The sequence below is a fragment of the Leucoraja erinacea genome, chromosome 2 (assembly GCF_028641065.1).
Source record: "Leucoraja erinacea ecotype New England chromosome 2, Leri_hhj_1, whole genome shotgun sequence".
Classification (NCBI taxonomy): Eukaryota; Metazoa; Chordata; class Chondrichthyes; order Rajiformes; family Rajidae; genus Leucoraja; species Leucoraja erinaceus.
Window position 1 is genome coordinate 117,890,812 of NC_073378.1, and position 27,678 is coordinate 117,918,489.

The 27,678-nt window shown below is 41.2% G+C and overlaps 1 protein-coding gene across 4 annotated transcripts in view; it reads left to right on the top strand.

The window, feature by feature from the left end:
- The window catches only part of dnajb6b (DnaJ heat shock protein family (Hsp40) member B6b), an 87,249-nt gene that overhangs the window by 19,053 nt on the left and 40,518 nt on the right, over nt 1-27,678 (top strand). For all 4 annotated transcript variants that reach the window (XM_055664518.1, XM_055664507.1, XM_055664498.1 and 1 more), the window contains exons 3-6: nt 12,742-12,851; nt 15,420-15,485; nt 18,514-18,618; nt 20,508-20,627. In XM_055664518.1, coding sequence (XP_055520493.1) covers nt 12,742-12,851; nt 15,420-15,485; nt 18,514-18,618; nt 20,508-20,627 — 401 coding nt within the window. The remainder of the gene's footprint in view (nt 1-12,741; nt 12,852-15,419; nt 15,486-18,513; nt 18,619-20,507; nt 20,628-27,678) is intronic.

Genomic DNA, 27,678 nt, shown 5'->3' on the forward strand with positions numbered 1-27,678 from the left:
TAGGGGCCTGGGATTCATTGTCTAGTTCCTACTGTTATTTTACCTTCCCAAGTGCATCATTGCCCATGTCAATATCATGCTGTAGCCTCAGACGATTGTTCTCACTGTCTACAACAACTTAAATTTCTGATATCTGCAAACTTATTAATCACACCTATTATATTGATATCTAAGTTAAAACACATCACAAACATCAAGGGTCCCAGCACTGATTATTGTGTTATAGCACTGGCCCAATCGGGAAGAGGAGTCTTCACTACTAACCATTTGCTTCCATTACGGCATGGCTGATGCGGGACAGTGTTAGATTTCTACTGCAGCAATTGCGACCTTATTGATAACCATGATGACACATACAGTGCATTCAGAAAGTACTCGAACTCCTTCAGTTTTTCCACATTTTGTTTCATTAGTCTTATTTTAAAATGGGTTAAATTCTTTTTTTTTATCATCAATACCTCAGAATGAAGAAGCGAAAACAGGTGTTTAGACATTTTTGCAAAATAATTAAAAATAAATAACTGAAATATCATATTTACTTAAGTATTCCGACCCTTTGCTGTGACACTCAAAATTGAGTTGGGTTCATCCTCTTTCCACTGATTATCCTTGATGTTTCTGCAACTTGATTGGAGTCCACCAGTGGTAAATTAAACAGATTGGACATGTTTTGGAAATGCGCACACCTGTCTATATAAGGTCCCACAGTTGACAGTGGATGTCAGAGCCAAATCCAAGCCATGAAGATGAAGGAATTGTCCGTAGACCTCCGAGACGGGATTGTGTTGAGACACAGATCTGGGAAAGGGTATAAAACAATTTCTGCAGCATTGCAGGTCCCGAAGAGCATAGCGGCCTCCATCATTCTTAAATGGACGAACTTTAGAACCACCAGGACTCTTCATAGAGCTGGCTGCGAGGCCAAACTGAGCAATCGGGAGAAAGGCCTTGGTCGGAGATGACCGAGAACCAGACGGTCACTCTGACAGAGCTCCAGAGTTCCTCTGTGGAGATGGGAGAATCTTCCAGAAGGACAACTATATCTGCAGCACTCCACCAATCAGACCTTTATGGTAGAGTGGCCAGACAGAAGCCACTCCTCAGTAAAAGGCACATGACAGCCCGCTTGGAGTTTGCCAAAAGGCACCTAAAAGACTCTCAGACCAGGAGAAACAAGATTCTCTGGTCTGATGAAACCAAGATTGAACTCTTTGACCTGAATGGCAAGCATCGCATCTAAATGAAATCGGTCATCGCTCATCACCTGGCCAATGCCATACCCGCAGTGAAGCATGGTGGTGGCAACATCATGCTGTAGGGATGTTTTTCAGCGGCAGGAACTGGGAGATGAGTCAAGATCGAGGGAACGATGAGCGGAACAAAGTACAGAGAGTTCCTTGATGAAAACCTGCTCCAGAGCATTCAGGACCTCAGACTGGGGCTGAGGTTCACCTTCCAACAGGACAACAACCCTAAGCACACAGCCAAGACAATGCAGGAGTGGCTTCGTGACAAGTCTGTGAATGTCTTTGAGTGGCCCAGCCAGATCCCGAACTTGAACCTGATCGAACATCTCTGGAGGGACCTGAAAGTAACTATGTATCAATGCTCCCCATCCAACCTGACAGAGCTTGAGAGGATCTGCAGAGAAGAATGGGAGAAATTACTCAAATACAGGTGTACCAAGCTTGTAGCGTCATACCCACGAAGACCTGAGGCTGTAATCGATGCCAAAGGTGCCTCAACAAAGTACTGAGTAAAGGGTCTGAATACTTGTTTAAATGTGATATTTCAGTTATTTATTTTTAATTACTTTCAAAAATTTCTAAACACCTGTTTTCACTTTTTTATTGTGGGGCATTGAGTGTAGATCGATGATAAAAAAAAAAAGAGAATTTAATCCATTTTAGAATAAGGCTTGTAACCAAACAAAATGAAGAAAAAGTGAAGGGGTCTGAATAATTTCTGAATGCACTGTATTGACTGAAATCAGTGTTGCTCCATGTTAATCCACATGAATCCATGTTTGGATTTGGAGATGGTGCAGCACGGGAAACTGGCCCTCTGCTCAGAGTCCGTATAAACTTCCTGTTATTTGTGCTAATTCTTACTTGACCTATTTTATTCATCCTGCACTCCCATAATCGACCACATAGATTCTACCCTTCCTACACTAGGGGTAATTTAGAGTTGCATTTAACTAATGAGACATCACATTTCTGAGATACGAAAGGCAGGAAACATGTTCCCGATGTTGGGGGAGTCCAGAACCAGGGGCCTCAGTTTAAGAATAAGGAATAAGCCGTTTAGAACGGAGACGAGGAAACACTTTTTCTCACAGAGAGTGGTGAGCCTGTGGAATTCTCTGCCTCAGAGGGCGGTGGAGGCAGGTTCTCTGGATACTTTCAAGAGAGAGCTGGATAGGGCTCTTAAAAATAGCGGAGTCAGGGGATATGGGGAGAAGGCAGGAACGGGGTACTGATTGGGGATGATCAGCCATGATCACACTACGGTGCTGGTCTGAAGGGCCAAATGGCCTACTCCTACATCTATTGTCTATTGACCAACTTGTGTGGATGAGGATCAAATTGGATAATTGGTCTTAAAGCTGGGCAAGTAAAATTGTAAATTAATTTCTTAAGTGTCGTTTTCCCCAGCGTCGGTTGTTCCTGGATGATGATGAAGGGAACGTTTTAATATGCTGAAGGAGGTAGCATGACATATGGAGTTAAAATGAGTATCTTGAAGGGGTTGCTATAGGTAATTCAGAAGCATGCAGTTGGGCATGTATTATTACTGTTTGATTGATCATAAGGTTTATATCACATCAGTGGACTGAAATATCCTTTACCTCAATTTTACTAGCTCATTAAAGGCAATGAATTTCATAGTGCCTGCCTTCTCTGAAAAGTGACTTCTAAGTTGCTATACGTGGTCCATGGTTTACTGGGGCTTGGTCTGATTTTTTTATTATTTGGGGGCTTTGTTATACAATAGGAGTAGATTAGAATAGGAGCAACAAACAATCTATTGGACAAACTCAGTGGGTCAAGCAGCATTTTCTGTGGGTAGAAAGGAATGGTCGAAGCCCTGCGTCAGGAGGGGAGTTAACTAATGCAAAGAGAAAGGAAGGAAGTGTTAATTGATGAACCTTGGAGGCGTAGAATGATGGGCTTATGGAGCCAGGTAGGGGAAAGAGGTGATAAAATTCAAATTACTGGTGGAGAATTGGTCGGAGAGAGAACATTTTGGAGGAGGGCATTACGTGAAATTTGAAAATTCAGTCTTCATACTATTTGAGTTTTTGACTGCTTGTGTGGAATACGAGATAATGTTCCTCTAGTTTGTTGCTCACCTTGACTTTGAAGAAAGCTGAGGATGGACAGGGTACAAGTTGATGCGGAAAAATAAACTGAAATATCATGCACCTGGGGGCTTGGGGCTCTGCATTGTGAACATGGCTCAGATGCTTTGCAAATTGTTTTGGGCTTCCTCTTACCAATGAGGAAGCAATATTGGGAGCACCAAATACAGTTGACTAGGTAGGGGGGAGTGCATGTGAATATGTTCTTTTCCTTGAAATGGTGTTTAGGTCCCTTGATGCTGAGAGAGGAAGTATAAGAACAAGTGTTGCGCCTCCTGCAGTTGCTGGGGAAAAGCACCAGAGGCCGTGAAGGAATGGCTCAGAACGGACGAGCAGGGCAGAGAGTTGCAAAAGGGAAGAGTTAATGAATGGCATTTCTTGTTCCAGAGTTAGATCTGTGAAGTCATTCAAATGGAGATATCATCTGCATACTGCAGCTTGACTACTAAGATTTGTGTGAACTTAATTCTGTTTTTTAGTTTTCACAGTTCCCCATTAGACTTTATGGTAGCTCCTCTCGCACAGGATTTTTGTAGGGGTGGTAATCATTGTGGCGAGAGATTGTAAATGAGCTGAGACATCAATGCACATTCTGACATTTCCACCCATTCCAATGTGATCCCACTACCAGATACTGCTTTCCATCACCACCCATTTTGTGCTTCAACAGAAACGACTCTTTCAGCAACTGCTTTGTTCACACAAACCACTCCCTCCCAGGTTACTTTCCCCTGCAACTCTAGAAGATGCAACACTTGTCCCTATACCTCATCTACTGCATCCGGTGTGTTCCTGATGTGGTCTCCTTTACATAGGCGGGACCAAGCACAGACTTAGTTGCAGTTTTGCCGAACACTTGCGCTCGGTCTGCCGAGGCCCGTTGAATCTTCTGGTTGCTAACCATTTTAACTCCCCATCTCTTTCGCATACTGGTCTTTCTGTCTATCATCATGTATTTTGCTTGGAAAGCTTACACCCCACCTTGAATTCTCCAATTTTAGGTAATTAACATACAAACTCACCCAATCTCCTTTTCACCCACATTTCTCCATCTGGCTTCACAATATTCAGCTCTTCAATCCTTATCTATCACCTTTTTTTCCTCTTTATCTCTGGACTTGTCCAATCATCTGCCTACCAGAAAATCTCCCTCAGCTGTATCCAGGCTTTATCCTGCCTGTCATTAGACAATAGGTGCAGGAGTTGGCCGTTCAGCCCTTCGACCCAGCACTGTCTTCTACAGCTTTCTCTCCCCACCCAGTCAGACTGAAGAAGGATCCCAACTCCATATGTCATCCATCTATTTTCTCCAGAGATGCTGCCTGACCTGCTGAGTTCTCTCGCGCTTTGGCTTTTTTTGTAAACCAGCATTTGCTTGTCCTTGTCCTCACCTTCCACCCCATACAGCACATAATGCTCTGACATTTTCACCACCTCCAACAGGATCCCACTGCTAGACACATCTTCCCATCTCCATCCCTTTCTGCTTTCTGCAGAGACCGTTCCCTCCGCAACTCCGCGGACAACTTGTCCCTTCCCCCTCCCTCCCCTGGTACTTTCCCCTGCAACCGCAGGAGATGCAACACATATCCCTTTACCTCCGCCCTCGACTCCGTCCAAGGATCCCGACAGTCTTTTCATGTCATGCAGAGGTTCACTTGCACCTCCTCCAACCGCATCTATTGTATCCGCTGTTCCAGGTGTTGACTCGTGTATATCAGCGAGACCAAACGCAAGCTCGGCGTTCGTTTCGCTGAACACCTCCGCCCAGTCCGCCTAAATCTACCTGATCTCCCGCTTGCTCAGCAATTTAATTCCCCCTCCCATTCCCAATGACCTTTCTGTCCTGGGCCTCCTCAATTGTCTGAGTGAGGCCGAGTGCAAATTGGAGGAACAGCACCTCATATTTTGCTTGGGTAGCTTGCATCGCAGCGGTATGAACATTGACTTCTCTAACTTCAAGTAGCCCTTGTTTTGGCTCTCCTTCACCTCTCCCTTCCCAGTTCTCCCACCAGTCTTACTGTCTTCGACCGCATTTTATCCTTGTCCCGCCCACTCCACTGACATCAGTTTGAAGAAGGGTCTTGACCCAAAATGTCACCCATTCATTCTCTCCAGGGATGCTGCCTGTCCCACTGACTTTGGGAGAGCTTCCCCTCCCCTCACCCCACTCACCATCAACAACACCACAGTCACATCTGTGGAGTTTGAAGTTCCTGGGAACCATCATCTCCAAGGACCTTAAGTGGGGGGCTACCATTGACTCCACAGTCAAAAAGGCACAACAGAGGATGTACTTCCTACGGCAGCTGAGGAAGCACAATCTGCCACAGGCAATGATGGTCCAATTCTACACGGCCATCGTAGAGTCTGTTCTCCATCATGGTCTGGTTTGGCTCAGCCACCAAGCACGACACCTGGAGGCTGCAGCGAATTGTCCGATCTGCAGAGAAGGTTATTGGCTGCAACCTTCCCTCCATTGATGAACTGTGCACTGCAAGGGCCAGGAAGTGAGCGGGCAAGATCATTTCTGACCCCTCTCACCCTGGCCACAAACCCTTTGAATCACTTCCCTCTGGAAGGCGACCCTGGATTGCCAAAGCTGCCACAGCCCGACATAAAAACAGTTTTTATCCACGAGTAGTTGTTCTACTCAACAGCCAAAAATCTGTAGTCTCCCATTGATCTGGCAGTTTGTTGGTTCACATGCTTGATCAATGGTGTTTGATTATTAATGTTTTATTATTATTAATGTTTAGTGTTTTCTGAGTCATTCGTAACTGTTACTGTATGTCATGTTGTTACTTGTGGCCGGACCACCAAGGCAAATTCCTTATATGTGAATACTTGGCTAATAAACTTACTTAAGGGCCTGTCCCACAAGTAGGCGACCTACATGCGGCAAGCACGACCAAACCGGAAGCGGGGGCTGCGCGGAGGTCGAGTGATCCCAGTACAGGGCTGGTCCCACCAGCATGCGCCTGTATGCGGCGAGCGCGACCAAACCGGAAGTGGGGGCCGCGCGGAGGTCGAGTGAGCCAAGACGCTGCACAGGCCCATCGAGGCGGTGCGTACGGCGTCGAGTCGGCTGCCGTTGCCCCGAGGATTTTTGAACACGGTCAGTTTTTCGGAGCCTCGCGCAATGTCGGGACCAGCTCCGCACAACTCCATACGGCTCCGGTGATCGAAGTGGGACTGGCCCCGCAAGACCGTACGGCTCGAGCGACCACGTTAGGTCGAGCTTGCCGCATGTAGTCGCATGCTCGTGGGACAGGCCCTATACTTATTCCAGCATTTTGTATCGAGCTTCGATTTAAACCAGCATCAGCAGTTCTTTCCTAATAGTTTCTGTCTGAGTTATTGACTGTCACAGGAGGAGATATTGGTTATTTGGGGTGATGGACCTGAAGGACTGGCACACGTCAATGCTGTCTCCGTAAAGAAGTGAACCAAGGAGACATGGTGGAGAGAGTCACTGGCTTTAAGTTCCTGGGAATAAACATCTCCCAGGACCTCAAATGGCAAATGAACACCGTCCCTCTCGTGAAGAAGTCACAGCAGCGGCTGTATTTCCTGAGGTCTCTGCGGAGAGCAAACGTCTCACAGCCGCTGCTGCTGACCTTCTACCGATGCGCCGTGGAAAGTATCCTCTCCTATGGAATCCTGGTGTGGTTTGCTAGCTGCACTGTGGCTGAGAGGAGGGCGTTGCAGAGAGTTATAAAAACGGCACAGAGCATTACAAACGCTCAACTGCCCTCCTTGGATGATATATATAGTGCCTGATGCTTGCGCCGGGCCACAAACATCAAGCAGGACACATCCCACCCTGCCAACCACCTTTTCACTCTGCTACCCTCTGGGAGGCGATTCAGGTCTCTGAAGGCTCTCTGTAGACTAAAAAATAGTTTCTACCCATGTGCGATAAAAGAGCTTAATTCCAACAGAGAACACTGGGGAAGCAAAATGTAATTCCAAGAAATGCAACATTCTTTTAAAATTATTTTTAAATACTTATTTATTATTTTTACTAATAAGTGTACATATGTGTCAATGGTTGTCATATTTGTATTTTTTACTGGAGGAGATGCAATGGATGTATTCATTCATTCATTCATTCATTCAGTCAATGCCAATGTTTCGAACATTGAAGCCCTTTTGCATGCCTGACACCAGACACTCAAACCAAATCCTCAATTCCAAGCTCTCTTGCAGGATTAAGTTACCAGGTGGACAGAGGGAAAGATTCAAGTAGCAATGTTACAAAATTTTGAGATTTTAAAAAATCAAGTCTGCAATTTATCCCATCAGATAAAGCATAACAATAAGTTTAATTTGACACCTAATTCACTTTCATATCTCAAGTAATAAAAAAGTTATGGCCATTTTCGTACTCGGAAATTAGCATCTTGTTCCCTATTGATTTTCTATGGACATAACAAAAAAGCTGTGATCGTGGCCAGTCAAAAGCCCATAACCTTCTTAAAAATTAAGAGAACTGAATGAAATTTTCAGTTATCATAGATTGAAGCATTCTGAAACAAATATAAAATAATCTTACTTGGATGACCTGAAATTAAAGCATATAATTAGTTAGTTACCCAATTGCAGCTAATTTCAAACTTCAATTACTAGATCTAAACATCTATCCATTTCTTAATAAATGATTAACATTTTTAAATAGCCCAAGTGTCCAAATAATATTCACAAATAATTCACAATAAAACATGATTTTTAAATCTCATTTACATAAATTTATAGGCCAAATGGAAGGAATTTAGTGTTCAATTGCTGTAAATTAAAGTCAATTTAAATCTGCTTTCTAGTGGGTTCCTGTGAACGCGCTGGTTTAGAACGTTCACATTACGCTGGATTTGTGCCCTCAAGTGCCCAGAAAAATACTGCGGGATATAAAGAGCCCAAAATGAACTACTCGCTATAGAAAACTTTATATACAGGGTTCTTAAGAAGCCCTATTTAATGTAAAAATAAGGTACATACCTTTAATTGTTTGCTTTATAAAACCCTGGGGCTGCGAGAGGTTGCGAGTTTAGAGAGTGATTTTTAAACTACTATAACTATTATACAAGGCCATAAAAACTAATAATACCTTTTGCGACGGGGTCTTTCAGCGATTTTCCGTTAATGATTTACTAGGCTGAACATTTTCGATTGCAACAGCCTAGTAAAAGTCGCGTTTTAAACCCGCCCCCTCTAAACAGCGCCAAAATCGCGCACACGGGGTAGGGCAGATGCTCAGCCACGATTCAGGTAGGTTTTGTAACATACCTAATTCAAGGGTGTGCTCGATGCCTCGAAAGAAATGCAACATCCTTACTCGTATTTGGGAGTCTGGCCCATTAATGTTCATGGCCTATGTAAACTGAGGAAAGAGTGCAAAATCTCAAGCACTCTATGCAGCTCTTGCCTCGTCTATGAAAGAGTCTAGTTTCCACATCCTTCTTATTATGATCCTAAAATCCCATAAAATAAAAATAAAAAAAACAAGTCCTTGATCCTGAGCGACAATGATAAAGAAGATTTGTGTCTAGAGGCACAAATGGAATGGGCTGGAATATTAAGGAGCATTTTATCAGTGCTACCTCCTTTTTATTGAAACATTCTCTTTTTACCAAGAATGTGTATGCTGTCAAATGATGGATGGAATGAAAACTAATCAACTGCAGTGTTTAAGATGCAGCTGGTAAAACAAGATTTAAAATTGTCAAATGGCTGTTCATCATTTTCCAGTCTTTCCTAGATATCAGTGAACTAGAGAAGTGCAAATACGTCATCATCATGCAAATAAAGTAAAAGGGGACAGCTTGAAAGCTGTGGGGAAGTATAACCAGAAGTTTAAATTAACAAATAGGTCAGTGTGTGGATTTGTTAAAGGCAAATATGTCTTACTAATCAGATTTGAGTTTATTTGAGGTAAGTGGGCCAAACATGCCTCTCAAACATGCCTATTGTCGTTTAGGTCAGGCTATACACATAGGCATGGGTTGTTTCATTTGTTAATGTTGTTGAGTTGTGCAGTCATCAGGAAGGATCATACACAGTTGAACTACTATTAGGAACACCTGTAGTGATACTGGGGTCAGGCTGATGTAACCACCATAAACATGAGTAATGACTACATATCAGGGTGTTTCTCCTTGATGTATATTGTATTCCATTCCACCATTGTTCATTGATAATCTCAGATCCCATTTTCATGTCAAGGTGCTTGTTCATCCAATTCTACACTCATGAACCAAGGTTTGGGTCTGGAGCAGAGTATTCCTGGCAAAACCCAAAATGGGCTGAGAACAAGTGCTACTTTATATGAACGGAACACATTTGGGCAGTTTTGGCAATGTTGTAGCTCTTGTGGAGCTATTCGTCTGGAGATATGGCTAATTCTAGAGACCATGTATTTAAGTTCTAAATACAGGATGTTAATGCTTTTGCCTTTGTTCAATTGTTCTTGCTGTCACATGGAGTGAATGGAAATTTCTGACCAATTTTGAGGAGAAATCACAATTATTTATTTATTTGATTTGCAGCACCCAGTTTTTGTTTTTAGATTACCAGGAAATGTAAGTAACAGATAATTGGAGGCTGTGAGATACTTGTGGGCAGATGCTGGTGTTCTGCATGTTTGCAGAACCTGTATTTGGTTTTTCCATTAGAGAGACCATCGTGAGTATCAAACGCAGTGTACTGGATTGGAACAAAAATGGGTCACTGCTTCATCTGGGAGGGATGTTGGGGCCCCTGGACGATGAGAAGTGAAGATGTAATAGGTGTGATATCCCTATTTCCTGCAGCTCATGTGAAACTTCCAAGAGAAAGTGAGGGCATTTTGGTGGATAAAAACAAATGAAGAAAAACAAATGTGGAGGGGAAGATATGTCTGGTTGTGGCAGGTTGGAGAATATTCGCAATGTGTAGGTTGGTGAGAAAAACAAGATCTATTCTTGCTCAGTTAGATGAGAAGCTATTTGAAGCCTAAATGGATAAGACAGGATTTTACTTTTTTTCCCCAGCCTTTTTTACTTCAAGAATGTGCCTGGGTTTTCTGTAAACTCTTCCCTTTCTCTAATTGCACCCATTATCAACATTTCCATTCTACTAAAGGAAGAGTTTCGGCCCGAAACGTTGCCTATTTCCTTCGCTCCATAGATGCTGTGGCACCCGCTGAGTTTCTCCAACAATTTTGTCTACCTTTGATTTTCCAGCATCTGCAGTTCCTTCTTGTCTATTCTACCAACGTCAATTCCCTAAAATCATTGAACTTTGCTTACCTGTGGTTAAACCCCTGTCTCACGGTGCGAGTCCACCCACGAGTGATCCCGAGTTTAAAACAAATCAAACTCGTGGTAATCACGTAGAATTAACGTAGTGGGATCGTCGGAACTTGTAACGCTAACGGCAGGTAATTGGTAAACTTGCTAACTCGTGAAAATCTTTCAACATGATGAAAGATTTCCACGAGTCAAATTTACTCTTGAAGTAAAAATTTTAAACTTTTAAACTCGTTGTAAGAACGTAGTAGCCCGTGAGTTTACCGTAGTGACTCGTGGGTCTACCGTGGGCAGCATCTCTGGAGAGAAGGAATGGGTGACGAGATGACGTTTCAAAAATTCTGCTGCGTCTTTGTGTTACTCCAGCACTATATTCACTTTTTGTCAACCAGCATCTACCCTTTCTTGTGTATGACATTATTTGGCATTTGATTGTCGCTCCCTCATTGGAGTTTGCAGCAAAGATCCTGTCGGATCTTTGGTTTTCAGGACCTAGAAGATCCGCTGGAAGGTAAAATGCCACTAACTTTATTAAACTTCTTAAAACTGTCTCCACTCCTTCTTCTTCACCTCTCTTCTCGCCCCCCCCCCTCTCTCCCCCTCTCCCCCCCCCCCCCCCCCCCCCCACCCCCCCCCCCCCCCCCCCTCTCCCCCCCCCCCCCCCCCCCCCCCCCCCCCCCCCCCCCCCCACCCCTCTCTCCCCCCCCCCCCCCACCTCTCTCCCCCCCCCCCCCCCCCCCCCCCCCCCCCCCCCCCCCCCTCTCTCCCCCCCCCCCCCCCCCCCCCCTCTCCCCCCCCCCCCCCACCCTCTCTCTCCCCCCCGCCCCCCCACCTCTCCCCCCCCCCCCCCCCCCCCCCCCCCCCCCCCCCCCTCTCCCCCCCCCCCCCCCCTCTCCCACCCCTCTCTCCCCCTTCGGTCGAGGCTTTCCAGGCAAGTGACCAAAACCTCTGGTGACTCATGGAGAGTGACTGGAACCTCATGGAAACCTTGGGTGGGGCGCAAGATCTCCAGAGGTTTCTGTTCAGGTTTCCTAAGTGGGACAGGGGCATAACATTCCATTCACTACAGCTGCAAGAGTCATGCCTCTAACATTGGCAATTCCTTTTTGACAGGGAGCATCAATCAACATTTTTATGAGAACAAATGACTAATTCTTCTTTCCCTTTACCTAGCATTGGTCTTTATTCCCATTCCTTTCCGGCTGTTCGTGTTAGGGTAATTAGTCTCTTTGTATTGTTCCTGTAACTGATTATGGCTTTCAGATTTGCTGAGATTCTGCTTGAAAGTGTAAAAGCAGGATGTTGCATTCTAAAATGCAGAAATTGTATGTATTTTGGTCCCACTTCTTTATACACTGAATTCCATTATTTTATGTGTTTGGTTTACATGTCTTGTCTTGTGCAGGGCAACTGGCCAACATTTTATCATGTTGTAGAAATCTTAGCCTGTTTTATGTTATTACAAAGCAGAATTACATTTACTAAAGTTTTGTTTGCTGTTAACTAGTTTCCATTGCCAATCATTGACTGCTATTTATTTGCCTTTTGACTGCAGCCAGACCAAAGCCCCAAAGCAAACATTGTGCCAGCCTGCAACAAAATATCTATTTTAGCAGCATTGCTGATTGGAGCAATCAAAACTCTAATGGGTATGGGTAAATTGCTAGATTTTCTAATAAACATCTGTCATAAAAGCCTGCAGTAACAATATAGTAAAATTGCATTGCTGTCTCCGATGCAAGTTACCCTACAAGAAATTATTCATTGCAGCAGGTAAACTACTTTGGTTATGGTAATTGCAGTGATTAGCAAATGTAAGCATCCACTCATTTCTGACTGAAAATTGTGCAATGCATTCTAAGAATGGCTGCTGCAGTAAGACAACTAAAGCAGGTTCTACAATTTTAAATAAATTTGCGTCCTACTATTGTGTGTAGTGCATTTTATTTATCTGCTAGTTAAGTTGTATATTGACTGCAAAGTGTATTATGCATCGACCCTTTATGACAAATTATGTTTAGACTGTGTAGATGCTTTATGACAATGTTTAGACTACTTTTAAAGTTAAAAATTGCGCACATTTTTCAATAGATATCGCAAAATGGCACTGAAATGGCACCCTGATAAGAATCCTGACAACAAGGATGAGGCTGAATCAAAATTTAAACAACTTTCAGAAGCCTATGAAGTTCTTTCTGATTGTAAGTTTTAGTGCTTTGTAAATTTTCAGCACCGTAGGTGGCTGCTATTTGTATACATTGGGTATGCAAGCAAAGAATTTCACTGTCTAATCACATGTGACAAAGTATTCCATTCCATTATTAAAAATGAAATACTTAACCTAGAACAATGTCGTGTAATTTGAGCTATTGGTTATTAGAAGTTGAAAAGTAAGAAACTGCAGATGTTAAACTCTGTTAAGTCTAATGAAGGGTCCCGACCCGAAATGTTGTTTGTTCATACCTGCACAGATGCTACCTGACCCGCAGAGTACCCCCAGCACTGTTTTAACATTAAAAATATTTGATTTAATGTCAAGTAATAACATGGAAGGATTCCATTTATTTGGGATTAAAATTTGTTAGTTTTTTAAATAATATTGTCCCCTTGAATGAAAGTAACATCTGTAAAATCTTCCGTATTTCAAATGAAAGCATTTGGAAATGTTCAAAGTTTTGGCTGTAAGATAAATTATTTTCGGTCTCGAATGTCATGATACAACAATATTCTGCAGTGTTCAAAGAAGCATGTCTGCTCCCAAATGAACAAAGACTGGTGTCCCTTCTATTGTGGCTCCTGACAATTAGTTGACAAGCAATGACACTTAAACCATAGTTTTCAGCTCTCTAATAGATCACTATACCTTGTATCACTTTCAAAATGCTCAGCATTTTCAAGCTTTTGCAGGTAACTTCCTTCATCTTTGATAGATTATTATTGTTGCCTGTAATTACATGTTCTTTCAGTTTGTTTAATAATCCTATTCTTGAAATTTGGCACAGTGGCTATTTCTTCCCTCACTGACTTGCTTGACTTTCAGCTGTTTTTTGCTTGAATTGTCTGCATTTAAACAGTAAATAAGATGTGAGAAAACTGGCTTAGATTATGTTCCCTTCATTGAACTCTTAAAAATATCCTGAAGAGAAAATATTACTTTTGTGCTGTGGCTGCTTGATTTCCCTTGGATGTTCTGGTTTCCTTTACAGGTATACAGGTTAGTTCAGGAAGACAACGTGGCATATGGGACTAGCTCAAGTAGACAACTAGGTCGGCATGGACAAGTTGGATCAATGGGTCTGTTGCCTTGCTGTATAACGATGAGTCTGATCGTTAAATAGAAATTGCAGAAAGCTGCTGAAATGGTCATGAATCAAAGCTAGCTTGCAAGTTCAACAGGTAATATGGACGTCAAATGGAATGGGGTTGGAGTATAAATTGGGAAGAGTCCTAATTTGATGTGGTTGGAGTATGAAAATAGGGAAGTCTTAATCGATTTATTGAAGACACATCAAGACTATTTCCAGAATACTAAAGAATATTAATCACGTATTTAAGAAAAATATTTTTAAATAATCTTTGGATGATGCAAATTTTGGATGGAGGGGATGTCTTCCAAGGAAAGGTTTAACAGGGTGGGATCCTACTCATCGAAGCATACGATTCTTGGCAATGGTCAGGGTCAATGCTGAAAGGATGTTTTCTCTAATGGGAGTATAGAATCAGAAAGCATTGTATCAGAATATGGAGATCTCCATTAAGATAGTTGAGATAGGTTTCAGGACTCCTTGGGGCAGAGTCCTGGCATAAATAGGTTTCTAATCTGTAAAGGAATCAAGAGTTATGGGGGAAAAGGCAGAAAAGAAGAATGTTGGACCTGTCATGATTGCATTCATTTGTGAAGACGATGTGAGGGTCCAAATGGCCTATTCTTCATGATCTTAGAATATTTCTGCGTGTCAGAACCCTAATACTACTACTGTGGCCAGATATTGATACATCTTGTCCAATGCAAAACTAGTCTTCCATTGTCCCTCTTACTGAATTGGTTGCAAAGGGCTAATCCTGTTAACTCTCTGTACAATCGAGTGGCAGGGTGAAGGTCATGAACACCAACAAGATCTTGAATAATGCAATGAGAAGGCCTCCCCATGGAATGTTAGTTAGGGTGGAGAGTGACGGGTGGGAAGCTTTGACAACTATGGGTTGTTTTTAAAGGTCTGACGTCCAGACACACTGAACTTCAATTCTAATTAAACCAAAAACAGGCAACCATATCTGCAAATAATTAAAACCATTTTTTCAAAAAACCAAAACAATTGGAAATAAACCTTCCCCTTTGTCTCCTATTTTCCAAGCCAAGAGTCCCCAATGAATTAAAAGGGTCTGAGATCCTTTGCCAGGTTTAAGCTGAAATAGGGTCTGGGTGTTGATTTCCCCAAGCATAAAGTGAGAAATCCTAGCAATGCCAGACCCTGTTAATGGGCAACATGTCCTGCAGCAAAGCACTGTGACACCATCTGTCAGTAAGTTCCAGGCTCTCGACATTCATGCATAAATACGGGACCCATTTGAATGCTTAAACAGTGGTTTCTTGCAGAACCATTGGATATAACCAACGAAGTACCGCCTGTTGCCTAATTTAAATACCATGAGTGTTAATGTATTAATAAAGCAATTATTGACTTCTTGCAAAACATGTCACTTGTTTAAAATTTTGATGAATTAAAAACATTCTATTTATAATACTGAAACTATTTTTCTTAACACAGCTTCAAAACGTGATATCTATGATCGATATGGGAAAGAAGGCTTGAGTAATGCCGGTGGAGGTAATGGTAAGTCAGCAGCCATAGTTGAAATCATGAACAAATCATTATGTTGCCAGGTGTTTTACATGGTACTGAAATTAGTATGTATTGAAAATGTTGTTACTTGCCCTGTTGGAATAGCTTTATTCTTGGCTGGGATTTTGCATTCAAGGCATAGATGCAGTGTTCTCTTCCTTGCAACTTACACTGTTTTTTAGACTTTGTTTGTTCGCTCAGACAGCTGGAACCATCACTGTGGCTTAAGTGTGATCAGGGCCAGCAACATGGGGCATATCGTCAGGGAGCCATGGTGGATCTGTTGACGGTTATGCCCATAACTAGGTAATTCTAGAGCAAATGTTGAGGTACAGTATTGTGGCACAGTGGGACTTCTGTGCTGCTCGAAGAGGTCTCACATGGAATTCAATGTGGTGGTGCAAGCATCTGCAGATTTCCAAATATTTGCAGGTTGGGAAATGTGTGCTGAACATGCAGTAAGTTAATCATATTAAATAGTAATATTGGTAGTAAGGATTGCTGGCATAAAAGGCAAGTAAATGGTGATTGTTTGAATGTTTTATTCTTGTGTTGTATTTTTAAAAACTTTTGAAAAGTCTTAATGACTGGATGTGGGAATGTCAATGTTGGCATTCAAACATTCACAATCATTCAGGAGAGTTCACAGCTTTGTTGTCCATTGCTTTGTTGCTTCAGTAGGACAGTTGTCAGGAGAATATTATGTGCCCCCCTGAACCTACTGATGTTAGGAGATGGGTGGAGACAACAAACAATCTCTGGGCCCGTCTGAATTAAAAATCGTTTCTGAATCACTAGAATCGGTAGTGGAAAAATAAAAATATCTAATTCAAAATTGGATTCAGAATATGAAAGTGGGGGAGGAAAGTGTTGGATAAATTGAGGTAGATATAAATTGTATCTTATTACAATTTAAATATGTAAGAATGAGTTTGCACTTGCATTTTAATTTGAATTATGGTCTTAAAAATTAATTTACTTGAATGTAAGATCGTGGTAAGTAAATGCTGCTATTCCTTCCAGATGTGGGGATGTACTAATTTTTGGTGCAGAAGCCACTGAGCCATGACGCAGTTGTTCAATGATTTTAAGCCTTCATGGGCATTTTCACTGGCATGGAATTTTGTTTCTCAATTCGTGTTGGAAAGCACAGCAGGAAAAGAGATGTAGCAAGGATAGTCATAACCTAACATTTATATTATTTGTGTCATGCATGAGAGTTTAACACTGATTTGTAGATAACAGTCACCTGCCCCCAACCCCAACCCTGCAACCAACAATAAGTAAACATCTATGCAATTACTCTCTTAATGATATTGGCTGAATATTACAGATTACAGTACTTCAAAAAATGTTTTTTAGATCTTTCCTGACTCCACCTTAAATAGATCACTAGTAATAGTTTTGTCATGTGTTATAGATCGCTGTAGATTTTGATCGACAGAAGGAAAGTTTCCATTTCAGTTTTATACTGTAACAATAAATTTGACGAAGTTAGTGCAATAAGTAATAATAGCTCTAAATACAAGCTACTTTTAAGGTATTGGCCAGAATTTATTTTTTGTCAGCACTCACCACTAAAATGGAGTAATTCTGCCAGGAATCTTTGGAATGCTTAAGCGTACAGTTATATATAGAAGTCTTGAAGTTGAGGCAAGTTGTTTCTTGCTGCTCTGCAACAAATGCAGTCAGTCTTAATTGAGGCAGCCAATGCAGAATTGGTGGATCAACAGTGTCAATGTTGAGTTATTTTTATTAATGGGATTTAATGTTGCTGACAACGTTAGCATTTAATGTCCTTCCCGTATTGCTCCTAAGGTGAGAGGCAGGTAAAAATCAAGCACTGGTGGGTTTGGAGTAGTGTGAAGGCCAAGTCAATTGAGAATTGAAGACTTCTTTCCCTTTAGTTCAATTAGTAGGGACATTTACAATAATTTGCTAATCTCGTGTCACTCTTCCTGAACCTCTTTTTTTTCATTTGGAGAAAATGTAAATAGTTGGATGCATCGATGGGATTCAGACTCTTATCCCTGAATCAATGACTGAGTTGTGGCTGGTCCAATATCTTAATAACTTGCATTAATACTGCTTGTGCAATTGTTATTAAAGAAAATGTAAAATATTGACATGTTGAATAAAAAGGATGATTGTGAGAAGTTACTTTTTCTTAAAATTTCAAAACTACGAATTATAACTTTTATATTGTTCTGGTGCATATCCCAATCCTCTGGATTTGACTAAATGATGTTAGTTTTTCACCTACCAATTTGCATTTTATCAGAATTCGTCAATCTGATTTGTTCTGCTTACTCAATCAGTTTATAGCAATGCTGAACCCATCCTCCTGCAGCTAACAATTGAAAGACACTGATGGTTTGTGGGTGTTTTTTTCCTTATCATTTTTCTTGCTTCATGATACTTGGATATGCCAGCATTTGAAGAATTGGTTTTATTTGTTCATAATTTTGCTGAAAAGACTACATTTTATGTTGGTCTCTTGTAAGATTAGGGACCAACTGCAGTATAAATACAAACAATTTTGAACTCTTGCAGCTGTATGCCATTTTGTGCTGGATATCAAACTTTTTTAAAGCATTTTCTTTTTATTTTAACAATAATGCTGCTTAATGTGCTGCGTTTTCTCTCCAGCATAAGAAGCAAAATGAATCGGAAATTTTTCTCCTCCCAACCAGTGCTTGCTTTTCATATCTTTTGAAAGCCCAATCACAAATATCAGCCAAGCATCGTTGTATTTTCGATACGTTTCTTCATGCTAAAGTGTGCTGTTTTATTAACTATTTCTACCAATTTTTCCTTGTGGTTTGCCATATTTAAAACTATGCATGAAGTAGTACAATATTTTAAAAATCTATGAAAAATTATTGAAATTTAAGTTCAACCTGCTATTTAACCAATTGAACAGAATAGCGATATAAATAGTGATTTATGTTTAATACATGAAGTGATACAATCTATTGCCTATCTTTTAATTTACCTTCTTCCCCAAAATATAATGCAGGTGGTCGCCATGGTGAAGGCTTTGACTTTGGCTTCACATTCCGCAATCCTGAAGATGTTTTCAGGGAATTCTTTGGAGGAAGAGATCCCTTTGCAGATTTCTTTAGTGAGTTATTTATCAGCATGAATCTTTGCAGTGCCAGTGTTATAATGGGCATATATATTTGAATATTGAGGGCAAGATTTCCCATATTAAAGTTAAGTATTTTATCTAACCTCTTTAGAGAGTAGTTGTAAAATGGTGAAAGACTTCTTTCTAAATTAAAAAAGAATGATTTTTAATTCTTAACCTCTGTATTTGCTTTTAGACTTGGAATTATTTGTGAGACTTGTGTTCGTATGAGTTAGCTAATTTCTAATTGTAGACAATTTGGTACCAGATAGTGTGCATGGAATTTGCAAAACAGATAAAATATTTTACTGATGAATGATTATCTATTTGTGCATAAATTCCATTCATTTTGTTCATGTTTAAGTGTGTTTGAAACTTTGTAACTTTCATTAGAACATTTGTAACCATACTTGATAGTTTTATCAAATGTATTTTGTACAGCTGGATTGTCTAACTGGTTTGTAATGATCTTCTGACGTGCTAGCATCCTTTTCCTTGCATAAAAAATAGAAGCATTGGAATGTACAGTAATGCAGTCCTGTGAACCTGTCATGGAATTCAATAAATGTTCTGGTTCTTGATTTTAGGTTGCTATCTGGCTGGATGACTCGATTCCCTCATCCCAGCTGTAATTCTCATTTATGACAAAAAACCCAGCTGTGTTATAGAGAATCCCACAAACCTTTGAGAGAATAAATTATTTCTCAGTGTTTATAGGTGATTGTTATGCTGTGTCTAAATCCCTTGTCCCATAGTCTCCCACCAGCAAAACACCTGTGCATTGTCCTCAGGATCTTTTGTTTCAATAAGATTAATTTAATTGTTTATCTTATCTGCACTGGTTTCCCAACAAGTATATCCTTAATAACACAACTATTTTCAGTGCTTCAGGTGTAGTCTTCCTAAAACCTTAAGCAATAGGCCAACTTTCCATTTTCTTTTCCATTTTGCTTGCTATCAACTTTATCTTTTATAAGGACATTGAACTCCAAGTTTCATTAACTTTGCCACTCTTAACTGCCTTTATATTCTTCCTTCTAAAGTGGGTAACAGTTCCCCATAGTTTTACTCTATCTGCCATTCTTTCATTTGTGATGCCGTCTAAGACACAGTGTGCTTCTTTACTATCCCCTCGTCCTATCAAATTATACATTATCCAGAAATGAAAATGTATTATCTCTTGCTACTTGATACAGTTCCTTGGCTAGAATTCCTTGCCCAATAACATTTTGATATAACCTTGGCTAAAGGATTGATAAATCGAGGTAGTTCACTACATTCTTATGGAGGGCATTAATGACCAGGTGGTGATTTAAAAACAATTTTTTTTTTGGCCTTGTCCAGAAATTAAATTCAATATGTTGAATAATAGAAAATTGAATAGTATAGCACTGGTATAGTATAGCGTTGATCCATGATGTCTGTGCCGAACATAATATCAATTAAACTAATTCCTTCTGCTTCCACAAGATCCATACCATGCATAATCGCATATCTATTTTAAAGCCTTCTTAACAGCACCACTGTATCTGGTTTCACCTCCGCCCCTGGCAGTGCATTCCACCTACCACTCTGTTAAAAACTGCCCATTTTCTTCAATTTTCTCTCTGTCACCTTAAAGTTATGCTCTAGTAGTGGACGTTTCCACCATGGAGGAAAAAGATTCATTCCTGAAGGAAAAAGATTCTACCCTATTTATGCCCTTCATAACTGAAGCAAATGGCTTTTTTTGCTTCATCTTGGCGAGGTGGGGTTAAGATTTTCCATATGCTGATGCAGTTGTTTAATAAATATTATGCTTTTTTTTAAACTTTGTGTAACTGAAGACGTAGTGAAATATTTAAACAAGATTTGTAATTTTGTCGATGACTATTTTGTAACAGTGGACGATCCTTTTGACAATTTCTTTGGACCAAGGCGGGGTCGACGGGGAGTTGAGCGAAACAGGGGCGGCGGAGGGCCCTTCTTCTCTCCATTTGGTGGATTTCCTGCATTTGATACTGGTAAATATTTATTATATAGAATATTATAAATATTCTGAGAATGCAAACACACATTTGGAACTATGAAATTTGGCTATTGATATAATGCTTCAATATTTAAAATTGCATAATGATGAACACGAAGTATAATATACACATGGATTGGTATTTGAGAGCAAATTCTCACTGCATAATGTGACATATGATGAAAGGATGGATTGATTGGGCTTATATTCACTAGAAGGATGAGAGGAAATCTTATAGAAACATATAAAATTCTTAAGGGTTTGGACAGGCTAGATGCAGGAAAGACGTTCCTGATTTTGGGGGAAGTCTAGAACCAGGGGTCACAATTTAATAATAAGGGGTAGGCCATTTAGGACTGAGATGAAGAAAAATATTTTAGAAACATAGAAAATAGGTGCAGGAGGAGGCCATTTGGCCCTTCGAGCCAGCACCGCCATTCATTGTGATCATGGCTCATCGTCCCCAATCAATAACCCGTGCCCGCCTTCTCCCCATATCCCTTGATTCCACTAGCCCCTAGAGCTCTATCTAACTCTCTCTTAAATCCATCCAGTGATTTGGCCTCCACTGCCCTATGTGGCAGTGAATTCCACAAATTTGCAACTCTGGGTGAAAACGTTTTTTCTCACCTCAGTCTTAAATGGCCTCCCCTTTGTTCTAAGACTGGCCCCTGGTTCTGGACTCGCCCAACATTGGGAACATTTTCCTGCATCTAGCTTGTCCAGTCCTTTTATAATTGTATATGTTTCTATAAGTACCCCCTCATCCTTCTAAACTCCAGTGAAGGAGTCAGAAGTAGGGTTTCGGCTCGAAACTTTGCCTATTTCCTTTGCTCCATAGATGCTGCTGCACCTGCTGAGTTTCTCCAGCATTTGTGTCTACCTCCAGTGAATAAAAGCCTAGTCATTTCAATCTTTCCTCGTATGACAGTCCCGCCATCCCAGGGATCAATCTCGTGAATCTACACTGCACTGCCTCAATCACAAGGATGTCCTTCCTCAAATTAGGAGACCAAAACTGTACACAATACTCCAGATGTGGTCTTACCAGAGCTCTATACAACTGCAGAAGAACCTCTTTACTCCTATACTGAAATCCTCTTGTTATGAAGGCCAACATTCCATTAACTTTCTTCACTGCCTGCTGTACCGGCACGCCAACTTTCAGTGACTGGTGTACAAGGACGCCCAGGTCTCGCTGCACCTCCCCCTTACCTAACCTAACCCCATTGAGATTATTATCTCCCCCCTTGTTTTTGCCGCCGAAGTGGATAACCTCACATTTATCTATATTATACTGCATCTGCCACGCATCTGCCCACTCACTCAACCTGTCCAGGTCACCCTGCAACCTCCTAACATCCTCTTCACGGTTCACACTGCCACCCAGTTTTGTGTCATCTGCAAACTTGCTAGTGTTGCTCCTAATTCCCTCTTCCAAATCATTAATATATATGGTACACCCAGAGAGTTGTGGATCTGTAGAATTCTCAGCCACAGAAGACAGTGGAGGCCAATTCATCGGATGTTGAATCAAGAGAGAGTCAGATATAGCTCTTAGGGCTAACAAAATCAAGGAATAAGGGGAGAAAGCAGAAACGGGGTACTGATTTAGGGTGATCAGCCATTATCATATTAAATGGTGGTGCTGGCTCGAAGGGCCAAATGGCCTTCAGCACCTTTTTTCTGTTTCTAGCCACTGACAGTCAGCTGTGTACTTCTGACCTTTATTTCAAAAAGTTCTCTCAGTTTTGAACCTGATGCTGACAACTTTTAGAAAATCAAATTTAATTGTTGCATATCAGATGTTTTTGATCAGAAATGGATCTTTCACTTAAGTTGTTCATTGTGTCTGACCTAGCTGAATAAATATATGGGGACAAAAACACATCTGGGCAAATTATTATTTTAATTACTGCTCTTATTTTCTTGGAATTAAGTTCTTAATCAGACTCTTTATTAAAACTGTGTAGGAAAGAACTGCAAATGCTAGTCTAAACCGAAGATAAACACAAAATGCTGGAGTAACTCAGCAAGGCGGCATCTCTGGAGAGAAGGAAAGGGCGGCGTTTCTGAAGATGGGTCTCAACCCAAAACATTGCTCATTTGTTCTCTCCAGGCATGCTGCCTGTCCCGCTGTGTTACTCAAGCGTTTTGTGTCTAACTCTGTTAAAACTAACTGGTGGAACATGTAGAATTCAAATGGCAAACAGTGAGGAGACAGCAACTTTTTAGAATGGAGTACAACTTCTTCATTAATTTTTGAAACAGGGTTTTAAAGGTTTAGACTTCTACATGAATCAGCCCATAAAATTAACATCTAATGTATGTTAAGTTTAAAAAAAATGTAAATTCCTGAAAATGTTCCATTATCAAAGACAAATGAGTTGGAGATTGTGGTCAAATTCCATCTTCCTCCTTTTCTGCAAATTCTTCACATTACTTTAGCTGTTCAGTGAATCATTCATTATTCTACACGAACAGATGCCTATGATACACTGGAACAAAATGTCTGCCAGCTTAGGAATTATTTTGTCTTAATTTACCCATTTTGTTCAATACCTCAGTAACTTGGAATATCATTGCTACAATCGCCCTTTAACTGCAACACCAACAAATGCCACTAACGTCCGGACCCAGAATATTTGAAGGAAATTGCTTTTTGAAGTTACCCATGAGATCTTGCATGCACATTGATAATACTTTTTTTTTAGGGTAGTTCAGCTGTCTTTAAATTTGGCTTTATCAATTTTTTTCTTGAAGGTAGGGGCTGCACTTTGATTATGGTTTTAGAACTTTAAAGCTCATACATTTTGATAATGTGCCAATGAATTGTGGTTAACGTTTAACAATGAAGTAATATCTTTAAGGGGCTGTCCCACTGCGGCGACCTAATTGGCGAGTTTAGAAGAGTTTAGGAGAGTTTGAAAAAGTGTCGTGTTGAAGACTTCCTTCGACTATGTGGAAGACCTCCTTCGACTATGTTGAAGACTAGCTTCGACTAGCTTCAGGAAAATTGGACACCGAATAGTGGAGAGTGAAGATGACCTTCTTTGCTCGCCCTCGACCTCCCTTTGACTATGTTGAAGACTATCTACGACTACCTTTGACTACCTTTGACTACCTTTGACTACCTTTGACTACCTTTGACTACCTTTGACTACCTTTGACTACCTTTGACTACCTTTGACTACCTTTGACTACCTTTGACTACCTTTGACTACCTTTGACTACCTTTGACTACCTTTGACTACCTTTGACTACCTTTGACTACCTTTGACTACCTTCGACTACCTTCGACTACCTTCGACTACCTTCGACTACCTTCGAATAACATGCCGACCTACTGCGACCTACTTCGACTAAACCTACGAGTAAAAAAAATATCAACTTTTTTTTTTCAATGGCGACCTTTTTTTACTCGCGGGCATTTTTCAGCATGTTGAAAAATACGCCGCAACTTTGCTGAGGCCTCGAGTACCTGGGGACTACTACTTGAGCAGGAAGGAGAGTTACAAAGACCTCCTAGGACCTCGTGTCAACCATCCTGCGAATACGAGTCGAGGGCAAACTTTTCTAAACTCGCCAATTCGGTCGCCGCAGTGGGACAGCCCTTTTAGTCTTTAATCTGAATTGAAATGCAAATCTTTTTAACTTGGAAATGGTTAAAATAGAAACATAGCAGTTGGGAATAGGAGTTGGCTATTCAAAGCCCGGTCTGTCCCTTCAGTATCATCTTAACCCTGTCCCTGGTTTTCTCCCTTTCCCGTTATATAGTAACTTTATCTAACTCTTATCTATCTTTATCTAACAAGGGAAGTCAGGGAGAGTATAAAAATAAAAGAGAAGAAATATAACATAGCAAAGATGAGCGGGACGCCAGAGGATTGGGTAACTTTTAAAGAGCAATAGAAGATGACTAAAAAGGCAATATGGGGAAAAAAGATGAGGTACGGTAAGCTAGCCAAGAATATAAAGGAGGATAGTAAAAGCTTCTTTCGGTATGTGAAGAGGAAAAAACTAGTTAAGGTCAAAGTTGGACCCTTGAAGACTAAAAAGGTGAATTTATTATGGGGAACAAGGAAATGGCAGATGAGTTAAACAGGTACTTTGGATCTGTCTTCACTAAGGAGGACACAAACAATTTTCCTGATGTACTAGTGGCCAGAGGATTTGGGGTGGCAGAGGAACTGAAGGAGATTCCCATTGGGCAGGAAATGGTGTTGGGTAGACTGATGGGACTGAACACTGATAAATCCCCAGGGTCTGATGGTCTGCATCCCAGTGTACTTAAGGAAGTGGTTCTAGAGATCGTGGACGCATTGGTGATCACATGTTCTATAGATTCAGGATCAGTTCCTGAGGATTGGAGGGTAGATAATGTTGTCCCACTCTTTAAGAAGGGCAGCAGAGAGAAAACAGGGAATTATAGATCAGTTAGCCTGATGTCGCTGGTGGGGAATATGCTGGAGTCAATAATAAAAGATGAAATAGCGGCACATTTGGATAGCAGTAGCAGGATCAGTCCGAGTCAGCAAGGGTTTATGATATGGAAATCATGCTTGACGAATCTTCTGGTATTTTTTGAGGGTGTAACCAAGATAATGGACAAGGGAAAGCCAGTGGATGTAGTGTACCTGGACTTTCAGAAAGCATTTGATAAGGTCCCACATAGGAGATTAGTGGGCAAAATTAGAGCACATGGTAGATGCAGGGTGACTTGGTTAGGTTGGGTGAGTGGGCAGATGCAGTTTAATGTGGATAACTGAGGTTATCCACTTTGGTGGCCAAAACAGGAAGGCAGATTATTATCTAAATGGCGTCAAGTTGGGAAAAGGGGAAGTACAACGGGATCTAGGAGTCCTTGTTCATCAGTCACTGAAAGTAAACATCAGATACAGCAGGCAGTGAAGAAAGCGAATGACATGTTGGACTTCATAAGAGGAGTTGAGTATAGGATCAAAGGGGTCCTCCTGCAGTTGTACAGGGCCCTAGTGAGACCACACCTGGAGTATTGTGTGCAGTTTTGGCCTCCAAACTTGAGGAAGGACATTCTTGCTAATGAGGGAGTGCAGCGTAGGTTCACGAGGTTAATTCCTGGGTTTGCGAGACTGTCATATGTTGATAGATTGGAGCGGCTGGGCTTGTATATTCTGAAATTTAGAAGGATGAGAGGCGATCTAATTGAAACATATTAGATTAATAAGGGTTTGGACATGCTAGAGGCAAGAAACATGTTCCCAATGTTGGGAGAGTCCAGAACCAGGGGCCATAGTTTTAAGAATAAGTGGTAAGCCATTTAGACCGGAGTTGAGGAAAAACATTTTCACACAGAGAGTTGTGAGTGTGTGGAATTCTCTACCTCAGAGGGCGGTGGAGTCTGGTTCTCTGGATGCTTTCAAGAAGGAGTTAGATAGAGCTCTTATGGATAGCGGAGTTAAGGGATATGGACACAAGGCAGGAACGGGGTACTGATTGTGGATGAGCAGCCATGATCACATTGAATGGCAGAATGGCCTACTCCTGCACCTATTGTCTATTGTCTTTGAATAGATTTAACTATTTGAATTCAGCTGCATTTTAAAAAGTATTTCATACATTCACCACTGTGATAAATTTTTTGTCTCAATTCCTTTTCCTTGTACTAGAGAGCATAGCTTTAAGAATAGCGAGGCAAAATTTAAAGATGTGCGGGGTAAACTTTTTTTAGAGTGCCTTGATTACGCTGCCAGGAGTGGGTGTTGGAAGCAGATACAATAGTGGCTTTTAGATAGGCATGTGGATATGCAGGAATCATATGAAGGTAGATGAGATTAGTTTATTTGTAAGAAGGAACTGCAGATGCTTGTTTAAACAAAGATAGACACAAGAAACTGGAGTAAATCGGCTGGACAGGAATGGGTGATGTTTCAGTTTGAGAACCTTCAGACTGGTTAGGGATAAAGGAAACGAGAGATATAGACTATGATGTGGAGAGATAACGAGCAATGAATGAAAGATATGCAAAAAAGTAGCAATGATAAAGGAAACGGGCCGTTGTAAGCTGTTGGTAGCGTGACAATGAGAAGCTAGTGTGACTTGGGTGGGGGAGGGATAGAGAGGGAATGCCGGGGACTACCTGAAGTGAGAAAAATCAATATTCAGACCACTGCCAAGCGAAATATGAGATACTGTTCCTCCAATTTGCGTTTAGCCTCACTGTGACAATGGAGGAGACCAACAACAGAAAGGTTGTGTAGAAATGGGAAGGAGAATTAAAGTGTCCAGCAACTGGGAGATCAGGTTGGTTCATGCAGGCTGGGCGAAAGTGTTCCGCGAAACGATCGCCCAGTCTGCGTTTGGTGTCGCCGATGTACGAGTCCACATCTTGAACAACCGGCACAGTCGATGAGGTCGGAGGAGGTGCAAGTGAACCTCTGCTTAACCTGAAAGGGCTGTTGGGGTCCCTAGACAGAGTCGAGGGAGGAGGTATTGCAACAGGTGTTGCATCATCTGCAGTTGCAGGGGAAGGTACTTGGGTGGGGGGGGGGGGAGCAAGGGCAGAGCTGTGGGGTACCGAGAGACAAAAATGAGAGCCTCATCTGTGATGGGAGAGGGGAATTTAGGTCTATTTGAAGATGAAGATAGTTTATCTTGACATAATGTTCAGCACAGATATTGTGGGCTGAGGGCTTTTTTCCTGGGCGTAAATGTAGACTATATAACTCGCTGTCATTTCCTGCATCTGGACTATCCAGTCCTCTTAGAATTGTTTAGGTGTCTGAGATTCCCTTTCATTCTTCCAAACATTGGGAGCAAAATCGACCCAATCTTTCCATTAATCCTGCAGTTCCAAGGAATAGCTTGGTGAATCTTTGCTGCACTGTTTCCATGGCAGGGGCATCTTTCTGATATCAAGACTGAAATGTCACATAATACTGCAGAAGAGGCAGAGTACCTTTTTGTTAAATGTCTGATCTAAATTTAAATTTCATTTTCTATTATGACAATCTTGTAACAAAGCAACAAACATTAACTTGCAGAGAACATTCCTATTTAAGTGGTTC